The sequence below is a fragment of the Takifugu rubripes genome, chromosome 2 (genome assembly GCF_901000725.2).
Source record: "Takifugu rubripes chromosome 2, fTakRub1.2, whole genome shotgun sequence".
Taxonomy (NCBI): domain Eukaryota; kingdom Metazoa; phylum Chordata; class Actinopteri; order Tetraodontiformes; family Tetraodontidae; genus Takifugu; species Takifugu rubripes.
Genome location: NC_042286.1, coordinates 973,611 through 996,805, shown reverse-complemented (window position 1 = coordinate 996,805; position 23,195 = coordinate 973,611). Strand labels below are relative to the sequence as shown.

Here is a 23,195-nt window from a genome sequence, read left to right as displayed (position 1 = left end):
TTCTATAGACAAGCTGCGGAGCATCATGGACAATGTCTGCCACCCTCTGCACACTGTCATCCACAGCCAGAGAAGCCTGATCAGCCAGAGGCTGCGCCTCCCCAAGTACAGGACAAACAGACTGGGGAACTCATTCATCCCCCGAGCCATCAGACTGTTCAACTCCTCACTGGGGGGGAGGAGGGCCAACAGAAGAACTGGAACAACACTGCAATAACATAATACTGGGACATCCATTCATTCCGTTCATTCAGTTCATTTATTTACATTTCTATAGTTTTATATTTTATATTTATATTCTATTTTTAATTTATTCTATTTTATTTCTTATTTTATTCTATTTTTATTATTTTTAATATTTTAAACAGTGCTGTACGTTTCTTTGGGGAGATGCTAATTTCCCTAATGGACACCCCCTAAAGGGATCAATAAAGTACTCTGATTCTGATTCTGGGAAACCCTCAAGAAGGTAATGGCTGAATCTTTAGGTGAAAGTCCTAAGGTGGCGTTGTGGGCATTGTTTTCTTTTGTTCGATCTGCCACATCTGACATTGAAGCAGAGTTGCCCAAGTCGCAGTTAGAAGCAGTTTAGCATTCGGAATACCTTCAAGAAATGTAAATCCTATTTAGCTTTGTTACCTCAAAAAACATTTCTATTATAGGTCTAATTTTCCTCACAAAAATGGAATGTCTCTCAGCATTCCCTTGTCTCAAAAACGAAAGCTGAAAAGTTATTTTAAAAATATTTCAAGTTTCCAGTTGCACCACAAGTAAAGGAAGTTAATTTTAAAACTCTTAATGGAACAAACCCTTCTGCTGAGTTCCTAGAATGCTGATATGCATTTGTCCATTACTGCTCATGCCGTGATGAAAATATTGAAACAAACACTTGTTCTATGAATGGAAATGACTTGTCCTCTCTAAAATACAGTGTAAGGAGCCGAAAAATGCAACAAAACTTTGGCTTGGCCAGGGGTCGTGCTTTCCCAGCAAACTGTTAATTTGCTGAAGCTGCCTTCCTTGTCTGTCTTCTTGGGTCCCACCATGAGTTTTCGTAAGTGAGTTCTAACATCCCCTGGGCCGGAGGCTCTACCTGCATTGGGGGGGCCAGGGGCCCACAGACTACGGTCCTTGGGGGTGAGCTGGGGCCTTTCCTAGGGCTCTGTGCTCTGCCGTGCTGCCTGCAGTGCCGTGCATGCTGCCTAGCTAAGATAATAGGTGGGGGAGAGAGAGAGTGAGTGTGTTTTTCTGTGTGTGTGTGTGTGTGTGTGTGGGGGGGGGGGGTGTTGAGTCAATGAATACATGCGTGTATGGGAATATATCTAGACTTGTTTGAGGGTTCGTATGGGATGACAGGATCCTTTCAGGGGTGTGGGACTCGGTGACTCAGGATTCCCCCTTGACATGGGGCGGGTATTGCTGGCTCTGAGTGATGGTGGGGCTTCAGGCTGCCTCTACTGTGGACCCCTCGGGCTGCTCGGTTTGGGGGCGAGAAGACGGTTAATAAACAAACATAGGGCTTGGGGGCAGGCATGATGTGGGTGGAGGTGAGCTCAATAACAGCTCTACCCCTCTGTCTACCAGCATCTTTATGTGTCCCCTAATTTTAAATGAACAACTAGGGCTTTTGGAAGCTTGGGGAGTGGAATTTCACTGTCAGCCACAGTGGATCACACTACCCGCCAAATAGACAACATTCCGCTCAACATAAACCCGTTACGATACGTGGTGGTAGCGGACCCGAACGCAGGCCAGGACACAGTGGTGGAGAGGTCAAAGGCTTTATTTACAGGGAAGGGGAGCACACATTGACAACAAACAGTCCTCCTGGACCGCAGGGGGATCGGGAGGCAGCGTCCGCCCATCCCAGGTCCATCGGCGAGTCCCCACACCAGACGCAGTCCCCCTGGACTGCTGGGAACTTGGAACATTGGTGAGTCCAACCCGCTGCAGTCCTCCTGGACCGGCGAGGACTCGGGAGTCCGGCGCGACACGCGCACCACACGAACGTGCCCCGAGACACTGGTGACAAAGCAGTCCTCCTGGACTGCCGGCGATTAGGAGGCAGCGTCTGCCCCTCACAAGTCCATCGGCGAGTCCCCACACCAGACGCAGTCCCCCTGGACTGCTGGGAACTTGGAACACTGGTGAGTCCTCAACACGCTGCAGTCCTCCTGGACCGGCGAGGACTCGGGAGTCTGGCGCGACACGCTCACCACATGAACGTGCCCCGAGACACTGAGGGCAGAGGCAGTCCTCCTAGACTGCAAGGGGGGCGGGAGCGGTCCTCCAGGAGACACGGAACAGGAAACAGGAGCAGCCCTCCAGGAAAACCGGAAGCTTGGGGACAGGAGTGGCCCTCCAGGGCAACAGGAACACAGGAACAGGAGCGGTCCTCCAGGGAAACCAGAAGCATGGGAATAGGAGTGACCCTCCAGGAAACTCAGAGCACCAACATACGACAGGGGAAGTGACGAAACCACTTCAACACGAACAGACACCCTACCAACACCAAGGAACCCGAACTAGCACCCACACTAGACGAACAAACGCACTCCCCCACACGAACAGACACACTCAGGAAAGTGAACAGACACCCCGGCACTGACAGGCAGGCACAACCTGCTTAAATAGGCAGCAAGATGTAAATTGCCTACAGGTGCGCCCGCCTGTAGTGCCAGCTGCACCCAATTGTGCTCAACACCACACCCTGCAGGCCAAAGACAGACACAAACCAGAAACCCCAACAAAACCCAGCACAACACTTCACCGCATGTATACACACAGGTGCACACACAAACATATTCACACTCTTGGGGAAGGGTCATAATTATTTTATTTATAAATGTGCATATGGATATACTGTATATGTGTATATATAGTATAGGCATGTGTGTGTGTGTGTGTGTGTGTGTGTGTGTGTGTATTAAAAAAATAATAAAACAATCTGTTCCCTACCCCATCCCAGATGTGAAGATGCCAGCAGCTGGAGGGGACAGCAGTGGAGGGGCCCGTAGTGCCTGTCACCCTGGAGCAGGGCTGACTCCACTTGTGCCGTGGGTAAAATACCATCTTGGTTGGTGTGCCCGTGACTCTTGGTGAGGTTGACCAAAGAGGATTTTCAGGTGTGTAGAGAATCTGATGGCAGTGAGGCAGCTAGCAGCCCCACCCAACATGAAAGTAGACAGGGAAAGATAGACAAGACACAATCAATCAATTTTTATTTTTATAGTATCTGTTACAATCATGATTGTATCTAGGTGCTTTACATCTTTAATCGCTTTAATCCCAGGGCTAGACCCCCCCCCCCCCCCCCCCCCCCCCAACAAGCTCCCCTGTAATAGGACGAAACCTTGAGCAGGACCAGGCTCATGCAGGCAGGGAGGAGAAGAAGGAGGTGGGGGAGAGGGAAAGAAAAGGGAGACCTCTTAACTTTCTGTACATTTGTAAACAAATTACAACAATAACAATAATAATTTCAATCCCGCTGATTTACAGGAATGGAACACTGCAGCTGTTACGCCCACTAACAATTTTTGGTTCCCAGAATTTTAGCTCAGTAGTTTCCAGGGTCAGTGGTCAGCTGACTCAAAGTCAGTGTTGGATAGTAATGCTCCATGGGCTGCATATGATACACCACTTTTGCATTTTAACACTGTTCGTGTTGTCTGTGTAGATTCTCAATCATCCAGGTCATAATTATCCAAGGTAGTTTTCTTTGTCAACTGGACTGTGTTTCTTCTCTTTGAAGATGTTTGGCCTTCTATCCAGAAGGCTTCTTCAGTTCTGAACTCGCTGGGGAACGAGCTTGAAAATATAGCCCTTGAGGACCATTGGCATGCTAATGACTGAGTGGTCACCTGGCAGGGTCGTTGGTAGGGTCGTACACCTAGTTTCAGTTGAAGTGTCTCCCCTTTGTCTGCTGGCTCACATGGTGGTGAGTCTCCGGGTCTCCTGAAATGGTGTGAATGTTTGGTTTGTTGTTGGAAGGAGTGGAGGACTGCATTGAATGTGGGTGATAGGAAGTGCCTCAGCCCACCACCTCTGTTCAAGGATTGTTTTTTCAGTTTGACATGGATCCTTCCTTGACACCCCTCTTGGCTTCCTTGACATTCCTCTTGTCACCCCGCTCAAACCAGCGGTCTTCTCTGGCCAGTAACCGTTCTGTTCGTGTTTCATTTTTTTTGTTTAAATAAACAGTTTCAATCAACAGCTTCATATGAAGTTTGTTGGTATTTTAAATTATTTGTTACATGTGTAAAAATGAACATTTTAGCTCTCTAGCTGCCTGGTGGATAGCATCGCAGCCGTTTGGGTGCCGTCTCCGTGCTTTTACTGTAAAGTTTGCAATACAGGTGCACATGAAATGTTCGAGCGGGAGCCTCGTTCTGCGTCCAACCAAACGATCTTCAGCTCGGTGAAAAAACCACCTTGTATTGAGGTAACAAGGTAACGGGGTAGCAATTGTTCTTGGTTAGGTTCCAACGAAGCTTTATATACCCAGGGTTGGGGTTACGAACACGTTGTAAAAGGCGGCCTCGCCGACGGAGGAAGTCCGGAGGTTCTCCCGTCCCGGTTCGTGTTTCGGTTTCGCTTTAACTCGGCTGTCGTTTGAGTGCTTGAACATTGTTAATCCTGCTTTGTTCATTGAACATCTTCAGGGTGAGTGATGTGAACTGAGTTTTCCTTTGTGAAACGAATGCTGCGATGCGTTTAGTTTTTTACTCGGATTAGGCTCATTTTAAGGGTTCAGGTGAAACTTGACACAACTCAGTTCTGTTCGCAAGAACCACCAAGATACGTTTCCTCCATGCACATGTTGCTTTCATTTAAACATCTCATTTCATTTTGTTGATTCTAATGGATTTATTTCCGAGTTCTTGTTACTAATCACAAAACCAATACAGTACATAAAATCTTATTTTTAATTACTATCTTTATTTATTCACTGACAGTACGTGCCTCATTCACACTCAAATTGAGGACGTGGCTCACTCAGATATACATTGGAACAAAAAAACAATAAACAAATCTGTCTGGGGCCGCAAAAAAATAAAGGCCTTATATAAGGCTTATTATGAAGGCAACACATGCTGTAGGCGTCTATATTAGCTATATTAGCCTACTTTCCAAATGATAAGTGGGCTACAAATACAAAATGAGCATTCGTGATTAAATATTTATTTTCCCTTCAGGTCATCCTGGAGAGAATGACGCACCATGTGACCACTCTGCTGTACGTGGTGCTTTAAATGTAACTTCCATTATAATGACGTGTTAAAATTAAATATTTATTATACACATTTATACAGCATTGGAAAACTTTAAGAATGTTTGTCACGTTTTTCCTTCGACAGAAATTATATTAAAACAATTTCCATTTTCATGTTTTTGAAAACGCTCCAGGGAGCCACTAGGGCGTCGCTAAAGAGCCGTATGCGTCTCCAGAGCTGCGGGTTGCCGACCCCTGGTTTAGACGATCCCTTATAGTGTATTGGATTCATTTCTTTAATGTTTTCATTGTATCTTTGTGTGTACAGGTCATCATGGCTGATTTCCTGGACACTACAGAAATCAAAGAAGCTCTGCAAAATAACAATCAAGCTTTAGCTGTTGATAAAATCAAAAAGCTTCTGGAGATGGCAGCAAACACTCCTCTTAATATCGGCATTACAGGAGAGTCTGGCTCTGGAAAATCCTCCTTTGTCAATGCCTTTAGAGGCGTGGACCACCGGGACGATCAAGCTGCTCCTACAGGTGTTGTAGAAACAACCACAGAAGTTAGAGCATACCCTCATCCAAGCTATCCCAATGTTACCCTCTGGGATCTTCCTGGTATTGGTACCACCAGGTTTCCAGCTGATCAGTACCTGAAGCATGTTGGGTTTGAAAGGTTTGATTTCTTCATCATCATCTCAGATACTCGCTTTAGAGAAAATGATGTGAAGCTTGCAAAAGAGATCCAGAAGATGGGGAAAAAGTTCTACTTTGTGCGCTCCAAGGTTGACAACGATCTGCAGAATGCACAAAGGAGTCAGAGAAACTTTGATGCAGAGCAGACTCTCGCACTTATTCGTGAAAACTGCAAAGAAGGTACAAAAGTTCAGAATTCTGTACATATGTGTGTCTTCATGTGGAGTAGCAATGATGATGATGTCATTTCCTGGGACACAGGTCTTCTGAAGGAAGGTGTGCAGGCTCCTCAGGTCTTCCTGCTGTCCAACTTTGAGCTTCGGCACCATGACTTCCATCGCCTCCATGCGACCCTGGAGAGAGAACTTCCAGAACACAAGCGGGATGCTCTGCTGGTTTCTTTGGCCAACATGAGCCTGAAGATCATCAAGAAGAAGAAAGAGGCCTTCAAGTCAAAAATCCCTCACTATGCTTTTGTGTCTGCAGCTTGTGCAGCGGTACCACTTCCTGGGCTTTCTGCTGCTGTTGATGCTGATCTCATAGCTCGTGTTGTACAGCAGTACAAAACTGGTTTTGGGCTGGACCGGCCTTCACTGCAGCGACTCGTTGCCATTACTGGTGTACCACTGGTAGATCTTACTATCATCAGTTCACCGTTAACTTTAGACAACATAAATACTGATTTAGTATTAAATCTAATGAGCCAATCATCAGCTATCTCCAGTCTAACTGAAAGAAGGGAAAGCTATAGTTTCATTCCATTATTTGGAGTCTTGGTAGCAAAAAAACTTTCTCATGAAATCACTGAAAGAGCTCTCCACAATTTCCTAGACATGCTTACTGAGGATGCTCAGGATGTGTATAACAGGGTTATTAATCACATTAATTCCTAAGTATGGTTTTGTTGTTTAATGTGGTAATATTACAAGACTGACGTACAAAATCCATTTGCTAAAATACAATACAATACATCTCCTAAAGCTGTTGTTATTCTACGATTGTGTTAATTTTGCATTTTAAAAGAGATACAGTTTTGCAGTTTCTCTTTCTGTCTTTCTGTCTAAACCCAGAGGATAAAAACAGCTGATTACAAGAACACTTTACACTTTCAATGTCTCTATTCAGAGCGAACAAGTGAAAGTGAAAGGGGACAATGTTTAGGCCAAGTCTCTATGTGAGTGCCAAATATCATCGTGTTTATTTGTATGAAAAATAAAACCATAATCTGTAGATAGAGTTATAAAATTGTCTGTTGAACACTGTTGACGAGCTAAATCCTTTATTTGATTAAAAATCAAAGAAAGATGCAGCATGATGGAAACTGAAGCCCCGCAGCAGTTGAAGTTCTTTTTTGACATTCCAGCAGGGGGAGGAAAAGCCTCCGGCTTTATGGTTCCTGGAAATCAGGTGGTTTGTGAAAAATGCTCAAGAGGCAACAGGTCATTGGTTAGGCTCAAAAGTGGGCTGGGTTGTGGTGTGGCTTCTTCTCTGAAGCCAGAGAGGATCGTCAGTCACTGGGAGATTGCTTCTGTCAACAGTTCTTTGGGTGAGTGTGAGCAGCTAACGTCTGCTTCTGATTTTATGCTAATGTACTAATGTTTATCACCATTAGCAACAGGTCCACAGACACAGACAATCTTTACTCTCAGGACACGAAAAGTTTTTTGGATTTTTTATTTAGAGTGCATACATTCCAACTAGTTTCCATAAACTTTTGACAGTCGGCAAGTCCACAACTTGTGCGCTCAGCGTATTATTTCAGTAGTCTTACTGGTGCTAGTGACAGCTCTATGTCATCCGTGTGTGCATATGTGCATGGTTAAGCTCATGTGATTATTTAGAGGCATGGACAATGTGTGTGTCTGCTATATAACTGTTGGATTATCTGTTGGGATGATTTCACGTTTGTCTGACTTTTACATTGTAACTGTCGGCTTTGCTTCGTGTGTACAGGTCATCATGGCTGATTCCCTGGACACTACAGAAATCAAAGAAGCTCTGCAAAATAACAATCAAGCTTTAGCTGTTGATAAAATCAAAAAGCTTCTGGAGAGGGCAGCAAACACTCCTCTTAATATCGGCATTACAGGAGAGTCTGGCTCTGGAAAATCCTCCTTTGTCAATGCCTTTAGAGGCGTGGACCACCGGGACAATCAAGCTGCTCCTACAGGTGTTGTAGAAACCACCACAGAAGTTAGAGCATACCCTCATCCAAGCTATCCCAAAGTTACCCTCTGGGATCTTCCTGGTATTGGTACCACCAGGTTTCCAGCTGATCAGTACCTGAAGCATGTTGGGTTTGAAAGGTTTGATTTCTTCATCATCATCTCAGATACTCGCTTTAGAGAAAATGATGTGAAGCTTGCAAAAGAGATCCAGAAGATGGGGAAAAAGTTCTACTTTGTGCGCTCCAAGGTTGACAACGATCTGCAGAATGCACAAAGGAGTCAGAGAAACTTTGATGCAGAGCAGACTCTCGCACTTATTCGTGAAAACTGCAAAGAAGGTACAAAAGTTCAGAATTCTGTACATATGTGTGTCTTCATGTGGAGTAGCAATGATGATGATGTCATTTCCTGGGACACAGGTCTTCTGAAGGAAGGTGTGCAGGCTCCTCAGGTCTTCCTGCTGTCCAACTTTGAGCTTCAGCGCCATGACTTCCATCGCCTCCATGCGACCCTGGAGAGAGAACTTCCAGAACACAAGCGGGATGCTCTTCTGTTTGCCATGCCCAACATGAGCCTGGAGATCATCGAGAAGAAGAAAGAGGCCTTCAAGTCAAAAATCCCTCATTATGCTTTTGTGTCTGCTGCGTGTGCAGCGGTACCACTTCCTGGGCTTTCTGTTGCTGTTGATGGTGCTCTGATAGCTGGTGTTGTACAGCAGTACAAAACTGGTTTTGCCCTGGACGGACCCTCACTGCAGCGGCTTGCTGACAGCACAGGTGTACTGCTGGAAGATCTGACCTCGGTTGTCCGCTCACCACTCAGTTTAAACACCATTGATAAGACATTTATCTTAAAACTTCTACTTCAGTCAGCAGCTGTTGCTGGCTTAATGCTAGCAGAGGAAGGCTTGAAATTTATTCCATTATTTGGAACCTTGGTAGCATCGACTCTCTCTTATAAAGTCACTGAAAAAGCTCTGCTGGATTTCCTCCACATGCTGGCTGAAGATGCTCAGAACGTGTTTAAAAGGGCCCTCTGTTGCATGAACTCCTCAGTGTGAGAGACAGTTAAGTAAAAGTCCCGTTTTGGCTTTCAAATAATCAAATCAATAATCAGGACTCACTGGGGAATCATGTTAAACAGTGAATAGCATACAATGTCCTGTATGAAACAATTAATCATATTTTTAATATTATGAATTTTCAATATGTGTTAGATCACAATGTCTTTCGTCTCCATGGAGACAACCAAGGCTAAATGTGTGATTTTGCAACAAGATGGATTTTTTATTCCTTTAATAAAAAGTCAGAAAATATTCAGCTTTCCTTATTTCTTCCACTCATGAAAGTTTCTCATGTTTCTGTCAGGTTGAATCAAATCTTCATATCAAACTCGTGAGTCACTCACTAAAGTTGTTCTCCAAAATGTTCCATTTGTGTTGCTGTCATGTTTTTATAGTTCATGTGTTGTGAGAGTGTCACCATCAGATGAAGCAGATCATGAAATGTGAAATGTAAACTTTATCTATAGCATATTTTGGGCAATCAATAATTATAATGAATGTACTCATGCTTACAGTCATAAAAGCACTGTGGTATTTGACTCTGCCTTCTTGTGTCTGTGTTGATGAGGCCTCGGGATTCTCATTATGGATGGAGAAGGCTAAAATGGTCAGTATCCTGTAATGCTAAAAGGGTATGCATGACACCATCCCTTAATTTATCTGATCAAGTAATACAGGTTTATCCAAAATTTCATTGTGTGGTATCTGAAATGTAGATGTGGTTAACTCAGGTTGTAGTACTTGTCACAGCAATATATGCAACTTTACATTTCACACCGTGGCTCTCTCAGATGCTTTCCCTCACTTGTGCCCAGCTGTTCATGTGAGCTCACATGAACAGCCAGGCACAAGTTCTAAATATCACAGAACTGGTGGCACAGTAGCAAGGAAGCACTTAAACCAGCAGGAAAAAGCTTCACTTGGTTGCATTCAAATACCTGGTACTCAAATGCTAAAGGGAATTCTTACAATTCCCAAAGGCTCAATGGGAAGCAGCAACAAAACAACTCTTTCTATAATACAACAGAAACTTGCACTTTGTGAACACGATCACCACATTGTACTTACAACTAAACATCAACTCCTGTGGTACACTATTGGAGATGAACGTTAAACATTTGGTGAGTCTATAGTTTCCCCACCTACTTTTGCCCAAAATGATGCTGATTTTACTATTCCACATTTTTGGAGTCCAAGGTTCCGTTGTTGTGTGTTGCTGTGGTCCTGCTTGTTTCTTCCTGCAGGGGACGTGGAGGAGCTGGTAGTTTGCTTCAGCTGGCGCTGCAGGCAGGCGCTCCTGTCGGCAATCTCCATCAGGCCACCTATTTAAGGACGGAGCGCCTGTATACCAGCGTCGGAGAATTATCGTGTTTTGCATGGTAAAGCTGACGCCTGTTTCCTCATCATTGGTATTTTGAAACTCGTTGAAACGCTTTTCACTGCTCGTTCGAGGTCTCCAGGCTGGAGTGGAGAACACGCAAGACCTGATTCCCGCATTGGCTCCTAGTGCACCCCGGAAGGCTGGATGAGTGCTTCCCCTGCGGTCCCGGAGGACCGCCAAATTGATCTTTTAATAAATACTTTGTGTTTGGACTTTATTCCCACTGCCTTTTTGCCTGCTTTCGGGTCCAGGAAAAAACGTAGACCCAACACACGATCTTTGCCTTGTCTGAGGAATACGTTACAATAAAATCCATCCTCCTTTCTTTTCTCATGAAGACTTTATTGTTGTACAGTTGACTTCTGTATTTCAGTTTCATCAATCAGTCCTTTTCTATGGACTTAGAAAAACATAGATCTTACAAATGACGATTCATAGCTTTAACTGCTTGTGTTTTTGGTCTGTATCCCCACCCATGCAACCCACCATGTCATCGGTTCTTAGTTCTGGGGCCTGTTTAGCCCAGCTCAAGGTTAGTGTTTTCATGGAAGGTGTTTGGGATTGGTTTAGAAGGTGGAAAAACAAAGAACCGGTGCTAAGACAGGCATCTTCTTCAACTCAGCCATGGAACCTCTTGAGTGGAAAGGTGGGACAGCTCGGTTTTTGGTTAAAGTGGGAAAAGTTGTTGATTGTAGTATGCCATGAAATCGTCCTATAGGTACATTTAGGCATGCAAAAATTTCATGTGTGAAATTCCACATGCATAAAACACTAAACATACATGAAACAAAGTAAAAACACTGTACTACTGGCATCTTGAATATAATGTTCAATTTTACTCATTTCAATATCTTTCACAAGACAAAATGCTTTTAGGCATGAGTCTAAGAAAAATGGTTCCCATGTTGGCCCTATAATAAGCTGGTGACTCATTCAGGTTCTACGCTGCAGCTGATAGATGAAAAATGCTTCACACTGAGGAGTTCATGCCACGGAGGGCCCTTTTAAACACGTTCTGAGCATCTTCAGCCAGCATGTGGAGGAAATCCAGCAGAGCTTTTTCAGTGACTTTATAAGAGAGAGTCGCTGCTACCAAGGTTCCAAATAATGGAATGAATTTCAGGCCTTCCTCTGCTAGCATTAAGCCAGCAACAGCTGCTGACTGAAGTAGAAGTTTTAAGATAAATGCCTTATCAATGGTGTTTAAACTGAGTGGTGAGCGGACAACCGAGGTCAGATCTTCCAGCAGTACACCTGTGCTGTCAGCAAGCCGCTGCAGTGAGGGTCCGTCCAGACCAAAACCAGTTTTGTACTGCTGTACAACACCAGCTATCAGAGCACCATCAACAGCAACAGAAAGCCCAGGAAGTGGTACCGCTGCACACGCAGCAGACACAAAAGCATAATGAGGGATTTTTGACTTGAAGGCCTCTTTCTTCTTCTCGATGATCTCCAGGCTCATGTTGGGCATGGCAAACAGAAGAGCGTCCCGCTTGTGTTCTGGAAGTTCTCTCTCCAGGGTCGCATGGAGGCGATGGAAGTCATGGCGCCGAAGCTCAAAATTGGACAGCAGGAAGACCTGAGGAGCCTGCACACCTTCCTTCAGAAGACCTGTGTCCCAGGAAATGACATCATCATCATAGCAACTCCACATGAAGACACACATATGTACAGGATTCAGGACTTTTGTACCTTCTTTGCAGTTTTCACGAATAAGTGCGAGAGTCTGTTCTGCATCAAAGTTTCTCTGACTCCTTTGTGCATTCTGCAGATCGTTGTCAACCTTGGAGCGCACGAAGTAGAACGTTTTCCCCATCTTCTGGATCTCTTTTGCAAGCTTCACATCATTTTCTCTAAAGCGAGTATCTGAGATGATGATGAAGAAATCAAACCTTTCAAACCCAACATGCTTCAGGTACTGATCAGCTGGAAACCTGGTGGTACCAATACCAGGAAGATCCCAGAGAGTAACATTGGGATAGCTTGGATGAGGGTATGCTCTAACTTCTGTGGTGGTTTCTACAACACCTGTGGGAGCAGGGTAGCAATGATGATGATGTCATTTCCTGGGACACAAGTCTTCTAACGGAAGGTGTGCAGGCTCCTCAGGTCTTCCTGCTGTCCAATTTTGAGCTTCGGCGCCATGACTTCCATCGCCTCCATGCGACCCTGGAGAGAGAACTTCCAGAACACAAGCGGGATGCTCTGCTGGTTTCTTTGGCCAACATGAGCCTGGAGATCATCAAGAAGAAGAAAGAGGCCTTCAAGTCAAAAATCCCTCACTATGCTATTGTGTCTGCAGCTTGTGCAGTGGTACCACTTCCTGGGCTTTCTGCTGCTGTTGATGCTGATCTCATAGCTGGTGTTGTACAGCAGTACAAAACTGGTTTTGGGCTGGACCGACCTTCACTGCAGCGACTCGTTGCCATTACTGGTGTACCACTGGTAGATCTTACTATCATCAGTTCACCGTTAACTTTAGACAACATAAATACTGATTTAGTATTAAATCTAATGAGCCAATCATCAGCTATCTCCAGTCTAACTGAAACAAGGGAAAGCTATAGTTTCATTCCATTATTCGGAATCCCGGTAGCAAGAAAACTTTCTTATGAAATCACTGAAAGAGCTCTCCACAATTTCCTAGACATGCTTACTGAAGATGCTCAGGATGTGTATAACAGGGTTATTAATCACATTAATTCCTAAGTATGGTTTTGTTGTTTAATGTGGTAATATTACAAGACTGACGTACAAAATCCATTTGCTAAAATACAATACAATACATCTCCTAAAGCTGTTGTTATTCTACGATTGTGTTCATTTTGCATTGTAAAAGAGATACAGTTTTACAGTTTCTCTTTCTGTCTTTCTGTCTAAACCCAGAGGAAAAAAACAGCTGATTACAAGAACGCTTTACACTTTCAATGTCTCTATTCAGAGCGAACAAGTGAAAGTGAAAGGGGACAATGTTTAGGCCAAGTCTCTATGTGAGTGCCAAATATCATCGTGTTTATTTGTATGAAAAATAAAACCATAATCTGTAGATAGAGTTATAAAATTGTCTGTTGAACACTGTTGACGAGCTAAATCCTTTATTTGATTAAAAATCAAAAAAGATGCAGCATGATGGAAGCTGAAGCCCCGCAGCAGTTGAAGTTCTTTTTTGACATTCCAGCAGGGGGAGGAAAAGCCTCTGGCTTTATGGTTCCTGGAAATCAGGTGGTTTGTGAAAAATGCTCAAGAGGCAACAGGTCCTTGGTTAGGCTCAAAAGTGGGCCGGGTTGTGGTGCGGCTTCTTCTCTGAAGCCAGAGAGGATCGTCAGTCACTGTGAGATTGCTTCTGCCAACACTTCTTTGGGTGAGTGTGAGCAGCTAACGTCTGCTTCTGATTTTATACTAATGTACTAATGTTTATCACCATTAGCAACAGGTCCACATACACAGACAATCTTTACTCTCAGGACACAAAACGTTTTTTGGATTTTTTTTTTAGAGTGCATACATTCCAACTAGTTTCCATAAACTTTTGACAGTCGGCAAGTCCACAACTTGTGCGCTCAGCGTATTATTTCAGTAGTCTTACTGGTGCTAGTGACAGCTCTATGTCATCCGTGTGTGCATATGTACATGGTTAAGCTCATGTGATTATTTAGAGGCATGGTCAATGTGTGTGTCTGCTATATAACTGTTGGATTATCTGTTGGGATGATTTCACGTTTGTCTGACTTTTACATTGTAACTGTCGGCTTTGCTTCGTGTGTACAGGTCATCATGGCTGATTTCCTGGACACTACAGAAATCAAAGAAGCTCTGCAAAATAACAATCAAGCTTTAGCTGTTGATAAAATCAAAAAGCTTCTGGAGAAGGCAGCAAACACTCCTCTTAATATCGGCATTACAGGAGAGTCTGGCTCTGGAAAATCCTCCTTTGTCAATGCCTTTAGAGGTGTGGATCACCAGGACGATCAAGCTGCTCCTACAGGTGTTGTAGAAACCACCACAGAAGTTAAAGCATACACTCATCCAAGCTATCCCAATTTTAAACTCTGGGATCTTCCTGGTATTGGTACCACCAGGTTTCCAGCTGATCAGTACCTGAAGCATGTTGGGTTTGAAAGGTTTGATTTCTTCATCATCATCTCAGCTACTCGCTTTAGTGAAAATGATGTGAAGCTTGCAAAAGAGATCCTGAACATGGGGAAAAAGTTCTACTTCGTGCGCTCCAAGGTTGACAACGATCTGCAGAATGCACAAAGGAGTCAGAGAAACTTTGATGCAGAGCAGACTCTCGCACTTATTCGTGAAAACTGCAAAAAAGGTACAAAAGTCCTGAATCCTGTACATATGTGTGTCTTCATGTGGAGTGGCAATGATGATGATGTCATTTCCTGGGACACAGGTCTTCTGAAGGAAGGTGTGCAGGCTCCTCAGGTCTTCCTGCTGTCCAACTTTGAGCTTCAGCGCCATGACTTCCATCGCCTCCATGAGACCCTGGAGAGAGAACTTCCAGAACACAAGCGGGATGCTCTTCTGTTTGCCATGCCCAACATGAGCCTGGAGATCATCAAGAAGAAGAAAGAGGCCTTCAAGTCAAAAATCCCTCACTATGCTTTTGTGTCTGCTGCGTGTGCAGTGGTACCAGTTCCTGGGCTTTCTGTTGCAGTTGATTTGGCTCTGATAGTTAGTGTTGTACAGAAGTACAAAACTGGTTTTGGGCTGGACCGACCTTCACTGCAGCGGCTTGCTGACAGCACAGGTGTACCGCTGGAAGATCTGACCTCGGTTGTCCACTCACCACTCAGTTTAAACACCATTAATAAGACATTAATCCAAAAACTTCTGCTTCAGTCAGCAGCTATTGTTGCCTTAATGGCAGCAGAGGAAGGCCTGAAATTTATTCCATTATTTGGAGCCTTGGTAGCAGCGCCTCTCTCTTATAAAGTCACTGAAAAAGCTCTGCTGGATTTCCTCCACGTGCTGGCTGAAGATGCTCAGAACGTGTTTAAAAGGGCCCTCTGTTGCATGAACTCCCCAGTGTGAGAGACAGTTAAGTAAAAGTCCCGTTTTGGCTTTCAAATAATCAAATCAATAATCAGGACTCACTGGGGAATCATGTTAAACAGTGAATAGCATACAATGTCCTGTATGAAACAATTAATCATATTTTTAATGTTATGAATTTTCAATATGTGTTTGAGTCATATCTTTTATCTCCATGGAGACAACCAAGGCTAAATTTGTGATTTTGCAACAAGATGCATTTTTTTATTCTTTTAATGAAAAGTCAGAAAATATTCAGCTTTCCTTATTTCTTCCACTCATGAAAGTTTCTCATGTTTCTGTCAGGTTGAATCAAATCTTCATATCAAACTCGTGAGTCACTCACTAAAGTTATTCTCCAAAATGTTCCATTTGTGTTGCTGTCATGTTTTTATAGTTCATGTGTTGTGTTGAGAGTGTCACCATCAGATGAAGCAGATCATGAAATGTGAAATGTAAACTTAATCCATAGCATATTTTGGGCAATCAGTTATTATAATAAATGTACTCATGCTTACAGTCATAAAAGCATTGTGGTATTTGACTCTGCCTTCTTGTGTCTGTGTTGATGAGGCCTAGGGATTCTCATTATGGATGGAGAAGGCTAAAATGGTCAGTATCCTGTAATGCTGAAAGGTTATGCATGACACCATCCCTTAATTTATCTGATCAAGTAATACAGGTTTATCCAAAATTTCATTGTGTGCTATCTGAAATGTAGATGTGGTTAACTCAGGCTCTAGTACTTGTCACAGCAATATATGCAACTTTACATTTCATGCCGTGGCTCTCTCAGATGTTTTCCCTCACTTGTGACCACAAGTTCTAAATATCACAGAACTGGTGGCACAGCAGCAAGGAAGCACTTAAACCAGCAGGAAAAAGCTTCACTTGGTTGCATTCAAATACCTGGTACTCAAATGCTAAAGGGAATTCTTACAATTCCCAAAGGCAAAACGGGAAGCAGCAACAAAACAACTCTTACTATAATACAACAGAAACTTGCACTTTGTGAACACGATCACCACATTGTACGTACAACTAAGCATCAACTCCTGTGGTACACTATTGGAGATGAACGTTAAACATTTGGTGAGTATATAGTTTCCCCACCTACTTTTGCCCAAAATGATGCTGATTTTACTATTCCAAGGTTCCGTTGTTGTGTGTTGCTGTGGTCCTGCTTGTTTCTTCCTGCAGGGGGCGTGGATGAGCTGGTAGTTTGCTTCAGCTGGCACTGCAGGCAGGCGCTCCTGTCAGCAATCTCCATCAGGCCACCTATTTAAGGACGGAGCGCCTGTCTACCAGCGTCGGAGAATTATCGTGTTTTGCATGGTAAAGCTAACGCCTGTTTCCTCATCATTGGTATTTTGAAAGTCGTTGAAACGCTTCTCACTGCTCGTTCGAGGTCTCCATGCTGGAGTGGAGAACAGGCAAGACCTGATTCCCGCATTGGCTCCCAGTGCACCCCGGAAGGCTGGATGAGTGCTTTCCCTGCGGTCCTGGAGGACCGTCAAATTGATCTTTTAATAAATACTTTGTGTTTGGACTTTATTCCCACTGCCTTTTTGCCTGCTTTCGGGTCCAGGAAAAAACGTAGACCTAACACACGATCTTTGCCTTGTCTGAGGAATACGTTACAATAAAATCCATCCTCCTTTCTTTTCTCATGAAGACTTTAATGTTGTACAGTTGATCTCTGCATTTCAGTTTCATCAATCAGTCCTTTTCTATGGACATAGAAAACATAGATTTTACAAATGACGATTCTTAGCTTTAACTGGTTGTGTTTTTGGTCTGTATCCCCACCCATGCAACCCACCATGTCATCGGTTCTTAGTTCTGGGGCCTGTTTAGCCCAGCTCAAGGTTGGTGTTTTCATGGAAGGTGTTTGGGATTGGTTTGGAAGGTGGAAAAACAAAGAACCGGTGCTAAGACAGACATCGTCTTCAACCCAGCCATGGAACCTCTTGAGTGGAAAGGTGGGACAGCTCGGTTTTCCATTTGAATAGTACAACAATACACAACTAGGGATTGCAGTAAGGCAGAGCAAAAAAAAATCTGGTAAAGTGGGAAAAGTTGTTTATTGTAGTATACCATAAAATCGTCATATAGGTACATTTATGCATGCAAAAAATTCATGTGTGAAATTTCACATGCATAAAACACTAAACATACATAAAACAAAGTAAAAACACCGTACTACTGGTATCTTGAATATAATGTTCAATTTTACTCATTTCAATATCTTTCAAAAGACAAAATACTTTTAGGCATGAGTGTAAGAAAAATGGTTCCCATGTTGGCCCTACAATAAGCTGGTGACTCATTCAGGTTCTACCCTGCAGCTGATGGATGAAGAATGCTTCACACTGAGGAGTTCATGCAACAGAGGGCCCTTTTAAACACGTTCTGAGCATCTTCAGCCAGCATGTGGAGGAAATCCAGCAGAGCTTTTTCAGTGACTTTATAAGAGAGAGTCGATGCTACCAAGGTTCCAAATAATGGAATAAATTTCAGGCCTTCCTCTGCTAGCATTGAGCCAGCAACAGCTGCTGACTGAAGTAGAAATTTTAAGATAAATGTCTTATCAATGGTGTTTAAACTGAGTGGTGAGCGGACAACCGAGGTCAGATCTTCCAGCGGTACACCTGTGCTGTCAGCAAGCCGCTGCAGTGAAGGTCCGTCCAGGGCAAAACCAGTTTTGTACTGCTGTACAACACCAGCTATCAGAGCACCATCAACAGCAACAGAAAGCCCAGGAACTGGTACCGCTGCACACGCAGCAGACACAAAAGCATATTGGGGGATTTTTGACTTAAAGGCCTCTTTCTTCTTTTCGATGATCTCCAGGCTCATGTTGGGCATGGCAAACAGAAGAGCGTCCCGCTTGTGTTCTGGAAGTTCTCTCTCCAGGGTCGCATGGAGGCAATGGAAGTCATGGCGCCGAAGCTCAAAGTTGGACAGCAGGAAGACCTGAGGAGCCTGCACACCTTCCTTCAGAAGACCTGTGTCCCAGGAAATGACATCATCATCATTGCCACTCCACATGAAGACACACATATGTACAGGATTCAGGACTTTTGTACCTTCTTTGCAGTTTTCACGAATAAGTGCGAGAGTCTGCTCTGCATCAAAGTTTCTCTGACTCCTTTGTGCATTCTGCAGATCGTTGTCAACCTTGGAGCGCACGAAGTAGAACTTTTTCCCCATCTTCTGGATCTCTTTTGCAAGCTTCACATCATTTTCTCTAAAGCGAGTATCTGAGATGATGATGAAGAAATCAAACCTTTCAAACCCAACATGCTTCAGGTACTGATCAGCTGGAAACCTGGTGGTACCAATACCAGGAAGATCCCAGAGGGTAACATTGGGATAGCTTGGATGAGGGTATGCTCTAACTTCTGTGGTGGTTTCGACAACACCTGTAGGAGCAGCTTGATCGTCCCGGTGGTCCACACCTCTAAAGGCATTGACAAAGGAGGATTTTCCAGAGCCAGACTCTCCTGTAATGCCGATATTAAGAGGAGTGTTTGCTGCCTTCTCCAGAAGCTTTTTGATTTTATCAACAGCTAAAGCTTGATTGTTATTTTGCAGAGCTTCTTTGATTTCTGTAGTGTCCAGGAAATCAGCCATGATGACCTGTACACACAAAGCAAATCCGACAGTTACAATGTAAAAGTCAGACAAATGTGAAATCATCCCAACAGATAATCCAACAGTTATATTGCAGACACACACATTGTCTATGCCTCTAAATAATCACATGAGCTTAACCATGTACATATGCATACACGGATGACATAGAGCTGTCACTAGCACCAGTAAGACTACTGCAATAATACGCTGAGCGCACAAGTTGTGGACTTGCCGACTGTCAAAAGTTTATGGAAACTAGTTGGAATGTATGCACTCTAAAAAAGAAATCCAAAAAACTTTTTGTGTCCTGAGAGTAAAGATTGTCTGTGTCTGTGGACCTATTGCTAATGGTGATAAACATTAGTATAAGATCAGAAGCAGACGTTAGCTGCTCACACTCACCCAAAGAAGTGTTGGCAGAAGAAATCTCCCAGTGACTGACGATCCTCTCTGGCTTTAGAGAAGAAGCCGCACCACAACCCGGCCCACTTTTGAGCCTGACCAATGACCTGTTGCCTCTTGAGCATTTTTCGCAAACCAGCTTATTTCCAGGAACCATAAAGCCGGAGGCTTTTCCTCCCCCTGCTTGCCTAAACATTGTCCCCTTTCACTTTCACTTGTAATCAGCTGTTTTTTCCCTCTGGGTTTAGACAGAAAGACAGAAAGAGAAACTGTAAAACTGTATCTCTTTTACAATGCAAAATGAACACAATCTTAAAATAACAACAGCTTTGGCAGATGTATTGTTTTGTATTTTAGGAAATGGATTTCGTACGTCAGTCTTGTAATATTACCACATTAAACAACAAAACCATACTTAGGAATTAATATGATTAATAACTCTTTTATACACATCCTGAGCATCCTCAGTAAGCACGTCTAGGAAATTGTGGAGAGCTCTTTCAGTGATTTCATAAGAAAGTTTTCTTGCTATCAGGATTATTGCAGTAGTCTTACTGGTGCTAGTGACAGCTCTATGTCATCCGTGTGTGCATATGTGCATGATTAAGCTCATGTGATTATTTAGAGGCATGGACAATGTGTGTGTCTGCTATATAACTGTTGGATTATCTGTTGGGATGATTTCACGTTTGTCTGACTTTTACATTGTAACTGTCGGCTTTGCTTTGTGTGTACAGGTCATCATGGCTGATTCCCTTGACACTACAGAAATCAAAGAAGCTCTGCAAAATAACAATCAAGCCTTAGCTGTTGATAAAATCAAAAAGCTTCTGAAGAGGGCAGCAAACACTCCTCTTAATATCGGCATTACAGGAGAGTCGCTCTGGAAAATCCTCCTTTGTCAATGCCTTTAGAGGTGTGGACCACAGGGACAAGCTGCTCCTATAGGTGTTGTAGAAACCACCACAGAAGTTAGAGCATACCCTCATCCAAGCTATCCCAATGTTACCCTCTGGGATCTTCCTGGTATTGGTACCACCAGGTTTCCAGCTGATCAGTACCTGAAGCATGTTGGGTTTGAAAGGTTTGATTTCTTCATCATTATCTCAGCTACTCGCTTTAGAGAAAATGATGTGAAGCTTGCAAAAGAGATCCAGAAGATGGGGAAAAAGTTCTACTTCGTGCGCTCCAAGGTTGACAGCGATCTGCAGAATGCACAAAGGAGTCAGAGAAACTTTGATGCAGAGCAGACTCTCGCACTTATTCGTGAAAACTGCGAAGAAGGTACAAAACTCCTGAATCCTGTACATATGTGTGTCTTCATGTGGAGTGGCAATGATGATGATGTCATTTCCTGGGACACAGGTCTTCTGAAGGAAGGTGTGCAGGCTCCTCAGGTCTTCCTGCTGTCCAACTTTGAGCTTCGGCACCATGACTTCCATCGCCTCCATGCGACCCTGGAGAGAGAACTTCCAGAACACAAGCGGGATGCTCTTCTGTCCGCCATGCCCAACATGAGCCTGGAGATCATCGAGAAGAAGAAAGAGGCCTTTAAGTCAAAAATCCGTTACTATGCTTTTGTGTCTGCTGAGTTTGCAGCGGTACCACTTCCTGGGCTTTCTGTTGTTGTTGATGTGGCTCTGATAGTTGGTGTTGTACAGCAGTACAAAACTGGTTTTGCCCTGGACGGACCTTCACTGCAGCGGCTTGCTGACAGCACAGGTGTACCGCTGAAAGATCTGACCTCGGTTCTCCGCTCACCACTCAGTTTAAACACCATTAATAATATTAATCCAAAAACTTGACCTATGTGAGAGTCAGCAGCTGTTGTTGGCTTAATGGCAGCAGAGGAAGGCCTGAAATTTATTCCATTATTTGGAACCTTGGTAGGAGCGCCTCTCTCTTATAAAGTCGCTGAAAAAGCTCTGCTAGATTTCCTCCACATGCTGGCTGAAGATGCTCAGAACGTGTTTAAAAGGGCCCTCTGTTGCATGAACTCCCCAGTGTGAGAGACAGTTAAGTAAAAGTCCCGTTTTGGCTTTCAAATAATCAAATCAATAATCAGGACTCACTGGGGAATCATGTTAAACAGTGAATAGCATACAATGTCCTGTATAAAACATTTAATCATATTTTTAATGTTATGAATTTTTAATATGTGTTAGATCACAATGTCTTTGGTCTCCATGGAGACAACCAAGGCTAAATTTGTGATTTTGCAACAAGATGCATTTTTTATTCCTTTAATAAAAAGTCAGAAAATATTCAGCTTTCCTTCTTTCTTCCACTCATGAAAGTTTCTCATGTTTCTGTCAGGTTGAATCAAATCTTCATATCAAACTCGTGAGTCACTCACTAAAATTGTTCTCCAAAATGTTCCATTTGTGTTGCTGTCATGTTTTTATAGTTCATGTGTTGTGAGAGTGTCACCATCAGATGAAGCAGATCATGAAATGTGAAATGTAAACTTAATCCATAGCATATTTTGGGCAATCAATAATTATAATGAATGTACTCATGCTTACAGTCATAAAAGCATTGTGGTATTTGACTCTGCCTTCTTGTGTCTGTGTTGATGAGGCCTAGGGAATCTCATTATGGATGGAGAAGGCTAAAATGGTCAGTATCCTGTAATGCTAAAAGGGTATGCATGACACCATCCCTTAATTTATCTGATCAAGTAATACAGGTTTATCCAAAATTTAATTGTGTGGTATCTGAAATGTAGATGTGGTTAACTCAGGCTGTAGTACTTGTCACAGCAATATATGCAACTTTACATTTCACACCGTGGCTCTCTCAGATGCTTTCCCTCACTTGTGCCTGGCTGTTCATGTGAGCTCACATAAACAGCCAGGCACAAGTTCTAAATATCACAGAACTGGTGGCACAGTAGCAAGGAAGCTGTTAAGCTCGAGAGGACTGGCGGTCAAGTGTGGCGGAACCCCAAAGAAGGCAGACAGACACGGGAATTAAAAGTAAACTCAGACGGTTTAATGAAGCAAAAAAAAAACAGGAGGGAAGAAACTAAATGAGAGAGGCCGAGACAAACTATAGGTGCGTGATGCGGCAGACGAACCAAGTTCGAGATCCAGGGGCGAGAGTCCGTGGGGGAGTCCAAGTGTCCAGAGGCCAGGAAAAATCCGTCCGACGAAGGGGAAGAGGAAGAGGTCAGAGGAAGAGGGGCTAGGAAGGTTGCAGAGGAGCCGGGGGAGACGCTGGGAGTCGCAGGGAGTCGCTGGAAGACGCAGGGAGATGCAGGGAGTCGCTGGGGAGCCTGGAGAGATGCTGGGTCGACGGGAAGTGTTGCCAAAAACATCAGTAAGATCAAGCACTGGCCTGAGTTCATAGGGGCCTTTTATGGGTGCAGAGTCGTTTGGGCGGATTGGGTGCAGCTGAAGGAGAGGGCCCAGGTGGTGGTGGTTGAGCTGATTGCCCAGGAGGAGGTGGGGCCAGAGTAGGAGTCACAACAGTACCCCCCCCCTTACGGGAGGCACCGGACGACCGCCCAGGAGCATCCGGGTGGTCTCGGTAGAAGTCTTCGAGGAGGGAGGGGTCAGCGAGATAGGATGGGGGCACCCAGCTC

The 23,195-nt window shown here is 43.9% G+C and overlaps 6 protein-coding genes across 9 annotated transcripts in view; 4 read left to right on the top strand and 2 right to left on the bottom strand.

The window, feature by feature from the left end:
- The first annotated feature begins 4,330 nt into the window (after window positions 1–4,330).
- On the top strand, window positions 4,331–7,206 carry LOC101066849 (interferon-inducible GTPase 5-like). 4 transcript variants are annotated; one of them, XM_029832884.1, is made up of 4 exons: window positions 4,540–4,662; window positions 5,196–5,236; window positions 5,541–6,093; window positions 6,175–7,206. In XM_029832884.1, exons 3-4 carry the CDS (start codon window positions 5,547–5,549, stop codon window positions 6,804–6,806), a joined length of 1,179 nt encoding a protein of 392 aa, XP_029688744.1. In that variant the 5' UTR covers window positions 4,540–4,662; window positions 5,196–5,236; window positions 5,541–5,546; the 3' UTR covers window positions 6,807–7,206. The 4 variants fall into 4 exon arrangements, with proteins under 4 accessions (XP_011618247.2, XP_029688743.1, XP_029688742.1 ...); XM_011619945.2 differs by lacking the exons at window positions 4,540–4,662; window positions 5,196–5,236 and adding an exon at window positions 4,331–4,441; XM_029832883.1 differs by lacking the exons at window positions 4,540–4,662; window positions 5,196–5,236 and adding an exon at window positions 4,347–4,449.
- A 146-nt stretch (window positions 7,207–7,352) lies between these two features.
- Window positions 7,353–9,680, top strand: LOC115248883 (interferon-inducible GTPase 5-like). Its single transcript, XM_029832885.1, has 3 exons — window positions 7,353–7,459; window positions 7,867–8,419; window positions 8,501–9,680. Exons 2-3 carry the CDS (start codon window positions 7,873–7,875, stop codon window positions 9,139–9,141), a joined length of 1,188 nt encoding a protein of 395 aa, XP_029688745.1. The 5' UTR covers window positions 7,353–7,459; window positions 7,867–7,872; the 3' UTR covers window positions 9,142–9,680.
- Window positions 9,681–11,468: 1,788 nt separating this feature from the next.
- LOC101079405 (interferon-inducible GTPase 5-like) overlaps window positions 11,469–23,195 on the bottom strand; it is a 29,583-nt gene continuing 17,856 nt past the window's right edge. The window contains exons 3-4 of the mRNA XM_029832584.1: window positions 12,218–12,553; window positions 11,469–12,136 (exon numbers count right to left, since the gene is read on the bottom strand). Coding sequence (XP_029688444.1) covers window positions 11,496–12,136; window positions 12,218–12,553 — 977 coding nt within the window. The 3' untranslated portion in view covers window positions 11,469–11,495. The remainder of the gene's footprint in view (window positions 12,137–12,217; window positions 12,554–23,195) is intronic.
- LOC101068348 (interferon-inducible GTPase 5-like) lies at window positions 13,757–16,096 on the top strand. The gene is made up of 3 exons (XM_029832586.1): window positions 13,757–13,886; window positions 14,294–14,846; window positions 14,928–16,096. The coding sequence occupies exons 2-3, from the start codon at window positions 14,300–14,302 to the stop codon at window positions 15,566–15,568; spliced, it is 1,188 nt and encodes a 395-aa protein (XP_029688446.1). The 5' UTR covers window positions 13,757–13,886; window positions 14,294–14,299; the 3' UTR covers window positions 15,569–16,096.
- Window positions 13,777–22,121, top strand: LOC101070105 (interferon-inducible GTPase 5-like). The gene is given in 5 exon segments (XM_029832588.1): window positions 13,777–13,886; window positions 20,347–20,489; window positions 20,491–20,540; window positions 20,543–20,893; window positions 20,975–22,121. Coding segments are annotated over 4 exon segments (978 nt in total). The 5' UTR covers window positions 13,777–13,886; window positions 20,347–20,352; the 3' UTR covers window positions 21,415–22,121.
- Window positions 17,634–19,724, bottom strand: LOC101062446 (interferon-inducible GTPase 5-like). Its single transcript, XM_029832585.1, has 3 exons — window positions 19,610–19,724; window positions 18,658–19,210; window positions 17,634–18,576 (listed from the first exon to the last, which is right to left on the bottom strand). The coding sequence occupies exons 2-3, from the start codon at window positions 19,202–19,204 to the stop codon at window positions 17,936–17,938; spliced, it is 1,188 nt and encodes a 395-aa protein (XP_029688445.1). The 5' UTR covers window positions 19,205–19,210; window positions 19,610–19,724; the 3' UTR covers window positions 17,634–17,935.

Coding starts and splice junctions, on each gene's coding strand:
- LOC101066849 (XM_011619945.2), top strand. CDS start 4,367: ATGTTCGAGCGGGAGCCTCGTTCTGCGTCCAACCAAACGATCTTCAGC. Junction 4,442..5,540: donor AAAAACCACCTTGTATTGAG/GTAACAAGGTAA, acceptor TTGTGTGTACAG/GTCATCATGGCTGATTTCCT. Junction 6,094..6,174: donor TCGTGAAAACTGCAAAGAAG/GTACAAAAGTTC, acceptor CCTGGGACACAG/GTCTTCTGAAGGAAGGTGTG.
- LOC115248883 (XM_029832885.1), top strand. CDS start 7,873: ATGGCTGATTCCCTGGACACTACAGAAATCAAAGAAGCTCTGCAAAAT. Junction 8,420..8,500: donor TCGTGAAAACTGCAAAGAAG/GTACAAAAGTTC, acceptor CCTGGGACACAG/GTCTTCTGAAGGAAGGTGTG.
- LOC101068348 (XM_029832586.1), top strand. CDS start 14,300: ATGGCTGATTTCCTGGACACTACAGAAATCAAAGAAGCTCTGCAAAAT. Junction 14,847..14,927: donor TCGTGAAAACTGCAAAAAAG/GTACAAAAGTCC, acceptor CCTGGGACACAG/GTCTTCTGAAGGAAGGTGTG.
- LOC101062446 (XM_029832585.1), bottom strand. CDS start 19,204: ATGGCTGATTTCCTGGACACTACAGAAATCAAAGAAGCTCTGCAAAAT. Junction 18,577..18,657: donor TCGTGAAAACTGCAAAGAAG/GTACAAAAGTCC, acceptor CCTGGGACACAG/GTCTTCTGAAGGAAGGTGTG.